Source organism: Lucilia cuprina, chromosome 3, assembly GCF_022045245.1.
Source record: "Lucilia cuprina isolate Lc7/37 chromosome 3, ASM2204524v1, whole genome shotgun sequence".
NCBI lineage: Eukaryota > Metazoa > Arthropoda > Insecta > Diptera > Calliphoridae > Lucilia > Lucilia cuprina.
This window is the reverse complement of record NC_060951.1, coordinates 53,550,996-53,567,140: the sequence shown is the minus strand read 5'-3', so window position 1 is coordinate 53,567,140 and position 16,145 is coordinate 53,550,996. Positions and strand designations below refer to the sequence as shown.

Genomic DNA, 16,145 nt, shown 5'->3' with positions numbered 1-16,145 from the left:
TAGAACTGAACTAGAACTGAACTAGAACTGAACTAGAACTGAACTAGAACTGAACTAGAACTGAACTAGAACTGAACTAGAACTGAACTAGAACTGGATCTGAACTAGTACTGAACTAGAACCGAACTACAACCGAACTAGAACTGAACTAAATTTCAATTAAAGTTATTTAATCAGATATATTTATTGAAGCTTAAATACTCTTTGTTAAAAACAAACTTTAATTTAACTAACGTAGGGGTAGCATTTAGTCCACCTAGTTTTTACTGAGACAATTTGCAAACAAAATTCATTGTTTGCATGTATACGTGCGAAATACAAATACTTATTTATGTAGACAAACTTGGGAAAAGTATAGATGTAAAGACAGTAATCTCCACTTTTTAACTTTTTCAAATACATAAAAACACTTGAAGGTGAAACAGCGCATAATTTTGTTAATATAATCATGAAATTAGTTTGATAATGTAACCACATTATTAAGAAAATTATTCTTTGTATGTCAAAGGAAGCAATCTCCAATTAAGATTAAATAAAAAGTTAAATTATTCTCACTAAAAACGAATTGGTAATTTTGTGCGATCACAAGCTTTCAATATACATAATAAGATTGCAGTAATAGTTTGCATCATGGAAAATGGAGATTGTGGGTTTTGCTTCTATACTCTTCATGCATAAATATGTACGAACTATACCTTATATATGTATGTATCTATGTTCAATATTGTATCTATAGCCATAATTTACTTAAGATAATACATATTATGGGTTAAAATAATCGTATAAACAACAAACAAAAACAAAACCACTTTTGATAAGATTGATTAAGAGATCTATAAACAACAACATACATACTAATACAACGAGTAGCGGTTAATAAAATAACAATTATCACCAAAAAAATGACGTTTTTTAGCATTTATATAAAAAAACATATACAACATTTCGAGACACGCGTCTCTGCTGTCAATTTTTTATAATGGTTCTCTTTTATGTTCATTATTTTTTTACGCTATAGTTTCCACTTGTCATATCATTATAACATATTTATCTCTAATTAACGCTAACTCTCTCACGCTCATGTTAAAACAAAACGCTGAAAAACGGTATAAATATTTCGTATTGAAATAGTTGAGTTTTGGCCAAATCTTCTTCATTACGATTTCTTACTTTTAGTCAAATAGACAAACCACAAAAAGTTGTTTGTTGCGGTAGTGTGCAAATTTTTAAAAGATTATAAATTAATAAAATCAATTTTAATAAAATGATAATTAAAAATGCTAATAATATATTTGTACCGGATTATTTAAATGTAGAATTTTTCGTTAATGCCCTAGAAGAAGGTTTACGCGAAGTGAAAGTAAATATTCATGAAATTAATTTCACTTGGGGAAGCAATCCTGGCGATAATTATTGCTCTAGCATTTATCGGGTCTTAATTGATTACGATACTTCGTATAGTCAAGGAGAGCCCCAAGAGAAGCAACAAATTTCCTTGATTGTCAAAACTATACCCATAACACCGGAAACCCAATTTCTAGAGGATGTTGGAGTATTTGTTAAGGAAAAATTAACCTATTGGGATGTTTTACCACGTTTGGCTATTTTGAGTAATGGCGAGACTTTTGGAGCAAAGTAATTAAATATTTTTAAAGTGGTCACTTAAAGTTTTACTTATTCAATTAATTTTAGTTGTTTTTATGCCACTAAAACACCGGTACAAACAATTGTTTTTAATGATCTTAAAGTGGATGGCTTTACAGTAGCATCTCGTCAAGACGGTTTAGATTGGAATCATACGGTAATGATTTTGGATAAATTGGCTAAATTTCATGCCACTTCAATGGTGTTAGCAAAAAAGGTAAGGAAATCGATACGAATTAAAGTAGGACTAAGTAGGAACTGAAATGTAACTGAATCATATGTGAGCAATAACTGATAACTAAAAAATTTAACTTAAATTGTACTAGAACTTAAATAAAATTCAACCAGGACAAGATCTAAAATAAAACTAAACCAAACTATAACTAAAATAAAATGAACTAGAACTGAACTAGAGCTGAACTAGAACTGAACTAGAACTGAACTAGAACTGAACTGATCTAGAACTGAACTAAAACTGAACTAGAACTGAACTAGAGCTGAACTAGAACTGAACTAGAACTGAACTAGAACTGAACTAGAACTGAACTAGAACTGAACTAGAACTGAACTAGAACTGAACTAGAACTGAACTAGAACTGAACTAGAACTAAACTAGAACTGAACTAGAACAGCACTAGAATTAAACTAGAACTGAACTAGATAGGGATCCGATTTTAATTAGTTTTAATGTAAATATTTTCCTTTTAAAGGATCCTGCTATAACTAAACGTCTTCAAAAGGGAATGTTGTGCGAGGAAACTGTCTTAAAAACCGATACATTTCTACAAATGTTTGGTGGCTATTTAGGGCAATTAGTTAAATCATCCAAAACTTGGCCCGGTTATGAAAATATTTCTAATAAATTGCAAAAATACCACAACAATTTTAAAGAAATTACATACAAACTAGCCAAAGTTAAAGAAGGTGATCGCTTTGTGGTACTCAATCATGGTGATATGTGGACCAATAACTTTATGTATGCCTATGAAGATGAAAATGAACCAACTAAGCCCACCAAGGCAATATTCGTAAGTAGCTTTGTAATATATTTCGTAAAGAATTTAATTGATAAATAAATGTTTTTTTCTTAAAGGTTGACTTTCAACTGAGTTTCTTTGGTAGTCCCGGTTGTGATTTAAATTTCTTCTTCAATACCAGTGTTCAATTGGATATCTTGAAATCAAAACGTAATGAATTAATTGAGATTTATTATAAGAGTTTCTCAGAATGTTTGGATTATATGCGTTATGAGGACATACCCTCCTTGGACGACTTGAAATATGAGTTAAGATCAAGAGAATTATATGGTCTATTTGCTTTGTTTGGTTTCTTGCCCATGGTTACACTGCCTAAAGAACTTTCTGGTGATACAAGTATTGAAGCTTTTACCAATGAGGAATATAAAAATAAAAAGTTAGAAGCTATGTTTGCCCGCGACGAGTTAACCGATCATTTAAAGTACAGTCTTAAACGTTTAGAAAAATTGGGTGTTTTAGAAGAATTTTAGATATAAGCTAGAATTATATTCAAAATTTATATTTTTTACGTAATTATTTTAAAGTAGTGATATTTGGCAAAAGTACAAAATAAAGTAGTAAATACGGTATTTTTAACGAGAAATTTGAAGTTAATAATTACTTTTAGTGAAAGTTTAAAGTATTAACTTTTGCAAATAAAATATCTGATTTTTCAGCTCAGATGGTAAACTCTGATCATAAAAGTTTGAGTTTTACATTGATTGGAGTCATTTGTAATGATTTAGATCAAGTTGGAACAAAACTAGAACTGAACAGGTACTTAACTAGTTATAGTGACTGAACTGAACTGAAATAAAACTGAACAAACACTAGAACTGAACAAAAACTGAACTAGAGATAAAGTAGAACTGAACGGGACTAGAACTGTTTTAAAACTGATTTTGAACTGACCTATAACTGAATTGAACTAGAACTGAACTAGAACTGAACTAGAACTGAACTAGAACTGAACTAGAACTGAACTAGAACTGAACTAGAACTGAACTAGAACTGAACTAGAACTGAACTAGAACTGAACTAGAACTAGAACTGAACTAGAACTGAACTAGAACTAGAACTGAACTAGAACTGAACTAGAACTGAACTAGAACTGAACTAGAACTGAACTAGAACTGAACTAGAACTGAACTAGAACTGAACTAGAACTGAACTAGAACTGAACTGGAACTGAACTAGAACTGAACTAGAACTAAACTAGAACTGAACTAGAACTAAACTAGAATTGAACTAGAACTGAACTAGAACTAAACTAGAACTGAACTAAAAAAGAAGTAGAACTGATCTAGAACTGATCTAGAACTGAACTAGTACTGAACTAGAAATGAACTAGAACTGGATTAGTACAGAACTAAAATACAAATGCTTAAAATTTTTAATAATGTTCCAAAATTTTAAGTAACAAAACTAAAATTCTCAAATCTATTACTTTTCATTAATTTTTAAATTCTTAATCAACCTACAATTCCAAATAGTTTAATCATATCGGAATCTTTCTTTAATAAAAATTAAAACAAAGAGAGAAAATAAACTAAACCATTACAAGTTAATCAATTTGCCCCCATACTGCAGAAATGAACAAATCAAAGTAAAATGTCATTAGAATCAATTAAAATGAATCTGCCTCTCAGTACAATGAAATGCAACAATATTTTTAATACATACATGCTTTAAATACACATGATTTCCATAAAAGTCTTTTAGTTTTTAACGAAAATTTTAAACAAACATCACAATGGCCAAATTGGAAACGCAAACACCGGAATATCTGAATAGCGAATTCATAAAAACTGCATTAGAGAATTATTTGTGCCGCAATGAAGTGAAAATAAATAAATTTGTAATATCAAATTTGGTCTCGGGTTCGGGTGAAAATTATTGCAGTGATATTTATGAAATTGAAGTTAAATGTCAATTGATGGAGGGGGACGAAGAAGAGCAGTTAGAAAGTGTGGTGGTCAAAAGTATGCCGAAACACAAGCAATTGGTTTTAAGAAATTTAAAAATTTACAATAGAGAATTGTATTTCTATAGAAATATTTTACCCAAAATGGAAACTTTAATGAAGATAAAGGACAAGAATTATGTTCTCGGACCAAGGTAATAACTGAAACTATAACAGGGAAAATTAATTTATTTTGATTAATTTTTTGGCAAACATTTAGGTTTATTTACAATATCTCATATCCAGTGGAAACTTTAGTGTTTCAAAATCTAAATCCTTTGGGTTTTCATTTGCAAAGTCGTCAAACGGGTTTAGATAAGATACACTCTTTAATGGTTTTACAAAAACTGGCGCAATATCATGCTTTATCACTGAGTTTAAATGAATTGGTGAGTGATGTTATTAGGAAGGTATTTCAGATAGAATTAAAAAATTTTAAATTTCAGGATGATAATGTATTTTCCAACATCTTGCAACGTTATCCTTTTGGTTTATTGAATATGGACTCTTGTAAATCGGATTCCTTTAAGGCCTTATTTGGTGGACAACTTTTAAAGCTGATAGAAATTCTTAAAAATGATTTGCAAATACCAGAGGGTCTTATAAAGAAGTTAGAAGATTATTATGCTCATTTTACGGAACGTGTTTTAAAATCGGTGTATCCTTTGAAAGGACAATTGAATGTTTTAAATCATGGTGATTTGTGGGTGAATAATTTAATGTTTCGCTATGGATCGAAAGATAATAGTAAGCCTACAGAAGTGAGATTTGTAAGTATTAAAAAAAGGTTTAAATTAGAAAAACTTGAGAAATTATGCACAGATATTCTCAGCAAAAAGAAAAATAATTTCCAAAAAAGCAAAATGAAAGTATAATTTACTACATTTTAATTTCTGTAGATAATTTATATAATTACCACCATAATTGTGAAGGCAATACGCGTTTGTGCTTGTAAAAGCCTTACGTTCACCTTAAAGTATACAAATAGCTTAGAATCACTTTCAAAGCCGATCCGCCTGTGCACATGCTATGGTCGCAATTTTCAAGATAACTTGATATTTTTCCGTTGAATCATGAAAATGATTTCTTGAGCTCAGTGTTCTAGTATCTCTACGAAAATCTGTAAAACTTAGTTGTGTATAAGTCTAAATAATCAGGCATCATTACAAAGTCCCCTTAAAAAATTACTTGAAATTCAATAATTGACTTATAATCAAGATGCAATTTCGGATAAGTCCCTTAAATATCATGCTATTTGCATCCACCAACATATATAAAAACAAGTAATATTTCTATATTCGGCTGTGCCAAATCTTATATACCCTTCACCAAGTATGTTTTAAAAAACAGTTTTTATTTATTTTGTATCTCTGCACACATGTCACACTTAACATACACACAAACAAATATAAACTGTAGCAGAAAGAAATATTAACCGTTGTACTGTAATACCACCGTCAAACTGTATTACCACCCTCAAACAAATATGAGCTGTATTACCAACATATTATTGCTTTATCTCCTTGTTCTTGTTATACCCTTCACCTTCATGAGAACAGAACAGCATCCAAACATACAAAAAAAATACATCTCCACACGCACATGTACATCTTTATCCAATTCACAGTGTTGTTGTTGCTTTTTAAACAAAGCATGAAAAAAATTGGTTTTTTTGATAAAATTTTCAGAGGTTGTCTCGGATTTTTGCTCATATATAGACCGATTTTGCTGATTTTAAATAGCGATCTTCTCGAAAGCATGTCTAACTGAATTATTGAAGATTCGGAACTCGCCGATATCAGGGGACCTCTAAAAACTGATTTCAACAGACAGACGGACATGGCTCAATCGACTCCGCTATCTATAAGGATCCAGAATATATATACTTTATAGGGTCGGAAAATTATATTATAGAAATTACAAACGGAATGACAAACTTATATATACCTCACGAAGGTGAAGGGTATAATAAGACCATATTTACCCTCACTCTATTTCGGAATTAAGGCAAAACACAACCATAATAATTTATTATAAACTGGTATACGGTATGGTCCGCCATGCCTGACTATACGAAGAGTAACTGGTTTTAATTATGAATATTATTTGAAAATAACAGCTCAACATAACCTGCACAATGAAAAATTTTTCCGAAGCCGTAGGAGACGTAATAAGCGAGATATATGCAAAAAATACCTGATTTTTTATCATCTATGACCTCCAATATCTCATTTAGTACACACGGGATTAATGACGAAATAGTTTGGAACTCAAGATGAAGCCCCAAGCTAACTTTTCGTTAGCTATTTAAAAATTACCACTTATCTCATCTTTTCTAATTACAGATCGACTTTCAACTCAGCTTCTATGGCAGTCTAGGCTTTGACGTCAACTATTTTCTAAACACAAGTGTTCAATTAGATGTCTTAAAACACAACCGTTCCGAATTAATCGATATCTATACCAATACACTACTACAAACACTAGAGACACTACCCTACCCTATTACGCTGCGACCCACTAAAAGGCAAATACAACAAGAAATACTCGAAAAAGAAGCGTATGGATTTTTTGTTGCATTTTCATTTTTTCCATTGATGTCAATGTATGCCAACGATTCCCATGACAATTCGTTGGAAAATTTAAAAGATGCAAAATTTGCCGAACAAAAAATTCAATTAATGTTCACCAGCAATAAAAGAACAATTGAAACGTTGAAATTCAATATTAAACGTTTAGAACAATTAGGTGTATTGTAAAATTTTGCAATTTGTGTTACAATTTGAAATATGAGAGAAATTTTAAGTGATGAAATGCAAACTGAAATTAAATTTATTGAGTTTGTTTTTTTAAATGTAAATTTTAGAATTGTAGCTAAATTTGCAAAATACATGTGTATTTTTTATTATGAATAATGATGTGTTTGAATTGTTAGCAGCTTATTGACATGTTGAGAATTATATATATATTTATATTGTTACGTTTGTTTAGTTAAATATATTAATTTAAAAAGCTCACAAGAAAGTTGATTGTTTCAGGAATCATACACACACATTATTTGTCTCGCACGCTTACAGAATTTTAATTTTTTCAATACCCTACAAAGGGCCTTAACAAATATTTGATTGTTTTGAAATTTTAGTAAATTAAAAAAAATCTCATCTTTCAAGTTTTTATAATTTAATTCTAAAAAAATTTTCTTTAAATCATTTTTATTAAAATCATGTCTGTAATCGTTTTATAGTTTTTTTTAATATTTTCTTAATTGTTTACAGACTTATTTAATTTGTTATATATGACCCCTTCAGCCTAACATTAGTTTGATTTGTCTTATATGTAGCCGCTTTCTTGAATGTTTGTTATTATTTCATTAAATTATTAAGAAATAAATAATTAATATTAAAATTCTTAAAAATTACAATACAAAAATTGCGTGTTTTATTTTTTAATTTTATAACAAATATGATGTCCTCTGTTATATGATTTTCTTAATTTACTTAGTTGTATTTAACCCTCAAACAGGTACGGTTAGATTATTATGATCGTAAACCGATCTAAGCCATTTTCATTTCATTGCAGCAATAAGAAGTTTTTGTGAAAGTTTTCTGCCTTCTAGCTTTCTTTCAACAGACAGACTGACGGATATAGCTATATGGTCTTAGAATCTAATGAGCATCCAGAATACCCCGAACTCTATCTTTTTTGTTCTTTAATTTTTACTTCTCTCTTTTAAAACGAAAAACATTTTAAATTCAAATAGATTCAAATCTTGTTTGAGATGAAGTATATGGATTAGGAACAGACTCATTCGAATAATTTGAGGATGGAGAAACAAAGAAAACAATTTCGACAATTGGAATGGACTAACCTAATAAAACCTGTTATTTTGAAATTCCAGTAATCAAATTAGAATCCTACTCTTTTTGCAATTAAAAATCGATACCAAAAGTAGATCCTAACAATTGGAGATTTTTTGACCGATGTACCATGTACAAGCACCATTTCATCTGATAAAATGACCTCTATTGATTCGTCAATAGAATAAATCTTGAACATAACGTTGATAAAGAATGGAAATTTATCCATAACAAATTAATAGAATATCATCTATCCATCACTCTTATGAGGATCCTGTTGTCTCGTCAACAGCAATCATGAAATATTAATTTTAACAAACGTCAATATTTAAACCAACATTTTTCTTCCGCATTTTAGGCTTTAGCCACAAACACCACGTGCACCCCGAAGAGACCACTTTAAAATAATTTCCACCGAGACCGGTTTCCGTGACACCAGGAAGATTATATTTTTAGCTCAGACCTAAAGTCAAATGACTTCAACATTTCATAGTACCGACGGACTAGAATTCTTGTACTTCTTTTAATAACATTTTCGATTTTGACGAAATTTGCACTATTGGATATTAGGTCAGACAAAAAATTAATAAAATGTCAAACTTTGACCCTCTAAGTCCGGCAGATCTGGACTGATAGTACTGAATATTTGTGCCTGGTCTACTATCAAAATCGGAAGACCCATATATGAAGTAGAAAGTAAAAAGATTTCGATCGATAAGATTAGAACTGTTTAAAACCCTTTATGCTGTATCTGCTCTAAATTCTTGAAATGTACCCTGTTGTTAACTTGTAAGAAAACCTATATATAACATTGCTCTTCAACTAAATGTTTTAAGAACATACGATTTTATCTTATATCTGAAACTACAATTATCAAATTTATCTATTTTCAAAAGTAGTTTTCCATTCTGCTAAAATCTTACATAGAAACACATAATGACAATTGAAATAACATTGTAGACATTAGAAAGATCTCGAGCCAGAAATCAAAAAAAGCTCAATAAAAAAATTAGTAGCCACGAGCCAAAATTTGCAAACAGTAAAATTAGCACAACAACAAAATATGTTAAATCATTATTATACTACAAAAATGACAACAATTTGTCTCCAAATTATAAAAATTTATTAACAAAAATAAATAATAATTTTGATAAGGATTTCTCACTGAAGCATGGCCAGTGTCTGAAATTAATCAACAAACTATATTGTTTTAAGAATTATTGTTAAACAACTAACGACTTATCTTTTTTTTAATATAAATCTTATTGCGCTTTTTTGTACACATTAGGGTTAATAACAGTTTTTACAGTGTTTTGTTTTAATAAATTGAAAAAAAGGCAAACAAAGATTACGACACATCTAGACATTAATTAATGGCAATCAAATCATTTTTTTACTCGCATCACCGAGATATTTTAGTGTAATAACAACTATACAATTGTGAACACACTTTTTTGAACAGAACAGAGACTATTTAAGATGTTTGAACGGTTAAAAATATTTTATATATATCGAAACCTGTTTCAAGAGCAACACCTGTGATTTAACAAAGTTAACCAAAAATAAAAAAAAAAGTGAAATATTGTATTCTAAATTTAAATTATAAGTGTTTTATTTATCTTAAATTTCAATATGACTATTACCTATTCCGGTGACGTGGTGGCTGAACCCAAACATTTGGATTACGATTTCTTTACCGATATTTTGGAAAATGCTTTGCTAAGAAATAATTTTCAAATAAAAACCATTGATTTCACTATGGGCAGTAGTACGGGTGAAAATTATTGTAGTCAAATTTATCGTGTTACTGTTTCGTATAAATCTACAAACGATAACGGAAATGATGGTTGCATTTCTGTTATTATTAAAAGTATGCCACATACAGAAGCTACAGATTTTTTGTTGGATTTAAATGTTTTCCTTAAAGAGAGAATATTTTATAATAATGTTTTGCCCAGGTTGGAGGTGTTGTGTAAGGATGATGTTAAATTTGCTCCAAGGTGAGTTTGGAAAGTAAACTGGACTAAAACTGAAATAGGACTGAACTGGAATTTAATGAGCTAGAAATGAAATACAACTAAACTACTTAGAACCTAACTAAAACTGAACAACTGAACTAGAAATAAACTAAAACTGAACTAGAACTGAATTAGAACTGAACTAGAACTAAACTAGAACTGAACTAGACCTGAACTAAAACTGAACTAGAACTGAACTAGAACTGAACTAGAACTGAACTAGAACTGAACTAGAACTGAACTAGAACTGAACTAGAACTGAACTAGAACTGAACTAGAACTGAACTAGAACTGAACTAGAACTGAACTAGAACTGGAATAGAACTGAACTAGAACTGAACTTGAACTGAACTAGAACTGAACTAGAACTGAACTATAACTGAACTAGAAATGAACTAGAACTGAACTAGAACTAAACTAGAACTAAACTAGAACTGTACTAGAACTGAACTTGAACTTAAACTGAACTAGAGCTGAACTAAAATTAAACTAGAACTGAACTAGAACTGAACTAGAAATGAACATACAAACACGTTCAAATATATAAATCTTATATATTTTTCAATATAAAAAGCTTTTTAATTTTAAACTTTATAAAATTATTTAACTATTTTATCATTTCCAGACTGAACTAGAACTGAACTTGAACTAAACTAGAACTGAACTAGAACTTTGAACATACTAACACGTTCAAATATAGAAATCTTATATATTTTTCTTTATGAAAAGCTTTTTAATTATAAACTTTATAAAATTACTTAACGATTTTATCATTTCCAGACTTTATCACTCTCTAAAAACTCCTGTCAACACTTTGGTATTTGAAGATTTGGCAGTAGGCAAATTCGAAATGGCTTCTCGAGAAAAGGGATTGGATCTAGCACACAGTCTAATGGTTATGAATAAGTTGGGAAAGTTCCACGCAGCCTCAGTTAAACTCTTTAAAAAGGTAACATATAAATTTAAACCCCGAAAATATTGCATATATACAATTATATATTAATTAAAATATTCAATTTCATTTTTTTCAAGGTTCCTGAATTACAACAATGTTTCAACTCGGGCATGTTAGCCGATACTGCCCTAAATAAGGACGAGGGTATGGTTATGAAATTTTTCGGCAATAATATTAAAGCACTCATCGATTTAATCGAAACCTGGCAGGGTTATGAAAAAATTACAGAAAAATTAAGAAATTATTCCAAAAACTTAAGAAACAATCTAAGACGCAGTGGTGCTGCGGAGAAAAATGGTTTTTGTGTCTTAAACCATGGAGATTTATGGGTCAATAATATACTCTTCAAATATAATGATCAACGTAAACTAGTGGATTTAAATTTTGTAGATTTTCAAATGTCTGTTTGGAATACTCCTGGTATTGATTTGAATTATTTCTTTTATACTAGTATTGAGTTTGATATTCTACAAAATAAATTGGATGTGTTAATCAAAGAATATCATGGATCTTTAAGTGAAGGTATGCAAGAATTGGGCATTAAGGATATACCCTCTTACCAAGATATATACAATGAGGTACAAAAGAGACAATTGTATGGATTCTTTGCTCATTATGGTGTTTTTCCGGTAATATGTCAAGATAAGGAGCAGTCACACGATAGCAATTTAGAGAATTTCAATGATGAAGCATTCGCTAAGCAAAAGTTAAAGCAAATATTTGCCTCCAAACGTTTGCAGGCATTTTATCGTTATACTTTGGAAAATTTCGATAAAATGGGTATATTCGATTAAGGTGGCTTAAACAAATTTTGTGAATATTGAAACATGAACAAGGCTATAAAATTATTTTAGTTTAAAATTTATCCTATGATTGTTGTGGCTGGAAGGACCTAAAAGGCAAATATTCATTTATTGTGAATGAACTTCAAGTAAAGTTCGAAGGACCTTTAATTATTTAGTAATCTTATTATGCACCCAAATTTGTGTTTATAACAAGTTAATGTGATTGATTAATTTTACAAACTGTAGAGCAAATGTGATTGTTCCAATGTAGTATTATATCAACTCAATAGTATGCATTATTTAATATACTATATTAACAAAACTAATAATATACTAAAATAATTTATGATTTAATACACGATTTTAGTTTATATTTAATTAGGCAAATTTATGTACTTATATCGTCTTTATTGACAATGTAACACTTAATTAAGTTATTAACAATAAAACTGTACTATTATATTTTTTTATAATAAAATCTAATAAAAATCACTTTAACACATTAACTTGCATTTTTGCTTTTGTTACAAAATATTTTAGGAGTTTCTCTAATAATACGGAAAACTAATAATTCAATAATAAAGTAACAATAAAATTGTATTTAAATATCATAAACAATTTGAAACGATCTAGCATTTCCACAATGGAAATCGTTTACGATAAAACGGTGGTTGTCATACCAAAACATTTAAATTTAGATTTTTTCGAAGAAATTGTTGAAAATGCCGTGCAAGAAGCGAATCCTTTAATCAAAAGGATTTTCATAAAAATGGGCAGTAGTGCGGGTGATAATTATTGTAGTCTAATCTATCGTGTTTTAATTAGTTACACTTTAAGTGATAATTCAGGATTAGAGCATACAATTTCGGTAATTATAAAAAGTATGCCTGTAACGAAATCGATTGATTTTCTAGAGGATATGAAAGTGTTTTTAAAAGAGAAAATATTTTATTATCATGTATTGCCAATAATGGAAATTTTTACAAATGATCGAAAACAATTTGGGGCAAAGTGAGTTATACTGAGAGATATTAAAACAATTAAATATAATTTATATTTAATCTAGGCTCTATCAATGTTTGAAGAGACCTATAAATACCTTGGTTTTTCAAGATTTAGGTTCTTTGGGTTATGGTTTAGCCTCACGAGAACGTGGTATGGATGAAAATCATGCTTCGTTGGTGTTAAAACGTTTGGCACAGTTTCATAGCATTTCTTTGGTTGTCAAACAGAAGGTAAGCAGAATTAATCCCATATATATCACAGAATTTCTTGCCGATCGAACTTAAACAATAATCATTATTATTAATACTTTGAATACTCTCAGGATCCATCTCTCTTTAAATGTTTCAACTCTGGGATTTTAGCTAAAGGGGCTATACAACGTGACAATAGCACATTCTATTGTCTCATTAAAGCCAGCTGTGAAGCTTTAATTGATTTGGCAAAGACATGGAAAGGCTATGAAGATATATGCCGAAAACTAGAAAATCATTTGAAAAACTTACGCTCTAAACTCGAACAAATGCAAAAACCTCAAGAACAAGAATTTCAAGTTCTAAATCATGGTGATATGTGGGTCAATAATATGATGTTTCGATATGACAACGTCAATTGCCAACAACCCCAAGATGTGGTATTTGTAGACTTTCAAATGAGCATATGGGGTAGCCCGGGTATCGATTTAAACTACTTTTTCTACACAAGTCTACCGGTGAAATTGTTAAAGGAAAAACGTGAACATTTCATAGAATTGTATTATGAAGAATTACAAAGTTCATTGAAAAAATTAAATTATGAAAAAATCCCCACATTACAACAAATTCGCAACGAAGTGAGAAAACGTGAATTGTTTGGTTTCTTTGCCAATCATGCCATTTATCCCATTATTAGCATTGATAAGGAAATTGCCGCCGACAGTACGTTTGAAAATTTCGCTGATCGTGAATTTGCCAAAAAGAAATTCAAACAAATTTTGGAACAACAAAAACTTAAGGACATGTACGCTTACACTTTGCTACATTTCAATGAGATGAAAGTGTTTGATTAACACTTGAATTTTGTATTGCCGCATGGCGCGACAAATGCATTCACATTCAATTAAATTTTAAGTGTCTTTTTGAAAATGATGGTGTTGGTTTGCAGACAAAACAACAATACATGTAGAGTTGTTTCATTTTAGTTTAGTTAAAGTTTAAATAATATCAGGTGTCAAATAGAGTATTGTAATTGCTTAAATTAAACTTTAAATTGTTTTTAAAGTGGAAGTGTATTCATTTATTGGTTCATGTTGGTTTTCCTCATTTTTTTTCTGGTAGATTTTTTTGCATATTTAATGAAAGATTAAAATAATGGTGAGTATGTTGGGTGCATTGATTCGGTTGCTTCTGCGATTAAAATTTGTTCAGATCAGATTTATTAAATTTGCAAGAAATGTTTTTTAATCAAATTTATTGTGTTCTTCGTAAAGATTATTAGTTAATGTTGTATTTTGTCAAATTCCCGCCAAAGAATAGAAGTGAAACAAAGCTTTCGAAATACAAACTGTTTCAAAACAGTTTCACGATTTAACGCTCTAACTAGCAAAAATTAACTTAACCTACAAATTTGATTTCCTAGTAATCAATTAGGGTAGAAGGGGGACCATGCGCCAATTTTTTTTTTTGACGCGGCCTCAAATTAAAACCACAATACATATTCTTAATTTTTCTAGGTTCTGATACTTAGATATGTTGGCTTTAGTTTTATTCCTTTCAATTTTTCTTAAGTCATCATCAAGTACATATTTAACTTTTCCGCACTGATCAACAACGGCGATACCGTCCCATCCATGGGGTAAATGCGCCAAGGGATGGGGCAGATTTGTCATTAGTAAAATAAAAGAAAAATTACAAAAATAAAAACTTATTTTGCTGTTTTATACCTTAATTGATTAAACAAAGTATAATAAATCAGATATTTATTGTTTATTTCACAAAACTTAACAAAAAAAATTAAAACAAATTATTACAGATTTTTTCTATATTTTAACCAAATTTTGTTCTACATCACAAGCATTACATATATTTGGCACATGTGCCCCACGGACAGTTCTGGGGTTTAGTTTCAATTTTTTTCGGGTTTTAAATTATATTATCGAAAATTTTATTATGTCTTATTGTTCACTATTATTGACATTCTAAGGGCGGGTTTCTTACTCATCAGTTAAACTAGGCTTAACTTGCTGTTAGATTAAACTCAAAACAAATTTAGGCGGACTTTAACCGATAATTGTGTTTTTCAGTTTTAGATTTAAGCTCAGTTAACTTTGTTAGTATTGCCAAGTTTTCACTCAAAAACATAAACAATGAACAGCTGTTTTTTGCAAACAATACTTTTGTAAAATGGAAAATTTTTGAAAAATGTTAAAAAACATTTAAAACAATAATTAATGAAACAAAACAAATCAGAAAATTGAAATTTACTTAAAATTGTTTTATTGTTTTTGTTAATTGTGTTTTCTCGCTTATAACTTGAGTTTAATAGGCCAATTACACTCAGTTAAACTAAGATAATAAGTAACTTTAATGATAACTGAAAAACACGAAACATATATTAAACCAGGTTTAACCAAAGAATGAAGATTATCTTTATCAGAAAAACTCGCCCTAATACTGACCAATATATCTTTTCTAAAAAAGTTAGCACAAAAAGTTCACACAGTGAAATATTTTCACAGCCCTTTGAAAAACAATTAATCATGTCTGCCTCCCATCATATGTAAAGTTAACGTTTCAAATTTTCAGGGATAATAGATAATCGATAAACGAAAACAAAATTCAATAATGCGATAAAATCGATTACTCGGTTTTCAAGTTATTCGCATTGACGCATGTGCCCCTATGGCGAATGATCCCCCTTCTACCCT

The 16,145-nt window shown here is 29.7% G+C and overlaps 3 protein-coding genes across 3 annotated transcripts; all 3 read left to right on the top strand.

The window, feature by feature from the left end:
* Positions 1-1,154: 1,154 nt before the first annotated feature.
* Positions 1,155-3,250, top strand: LOC111690961. Its single transcript, XM_023453574.2, has 4 exons — positions 1,155-1,635; positions 1,693-1,861; positions 2,355-2,672; positions 2,738-3,250. The coding sequence occupies exons 1-4, from the start codon at positions 1,265-1,267 to the stop codon at positions 3,149-3,151; spliced, it is 1,272 nt and encodes a 423-aa protein (XP_023309342.2). The 5' UTR covers positions 1,155-1,264; the 3' UTR covers positions 3,152-3,250.
* Positions 3,251-4,393: 1,143 nt separating this feature from the next.
* LOC111690946 lies at positions 4,394-8,036 on the top strand. The gene is made up of 4 exons (XM_046947284.1): positions 4,394-4,778; positions 4,844-5,012; positions 5,070-5,393; positions 6,969-8,036. Exons 1-4 carry the CDS (start codon positions 4,414-4,416, stop codon positions 7,380-7,382), a joined length of 1,272 nt encoding a protein of 423 aa, XP_046803240.1. The 5' UTR covers positions 4,394-4,413; the 3' UTR covers positions 7,383-8,036.
* A 1,922-nt stretch (positions 8,037-9,958) lies between these two features.
* LOC111690962 lies at positions 9,959-14,466 on the top strand. The gene is made up of 6 exons (XM_046947109.1): positions 9,959-10,480; positions 11,279-11,447; positions 11,531-12,246; positions 12,872-13,249; positions 13,305-13,473; positions 13,566-14,466. The coding sequence occupies exons 1-6, from the start codon at positions 10,113-10,115 to the stop codon at positions 14,286-14,288; spliced, it is 2,523 nt and encodes an 840-aa protein (XP_046803065.1). The 5' UTR covers positions 9,959-10,112; the 3' UTR covers positions 14,289-14,466.
* The last annotated feature ends 1,679 nt before the right edge of the window (positions 14,467-16,145 follow it).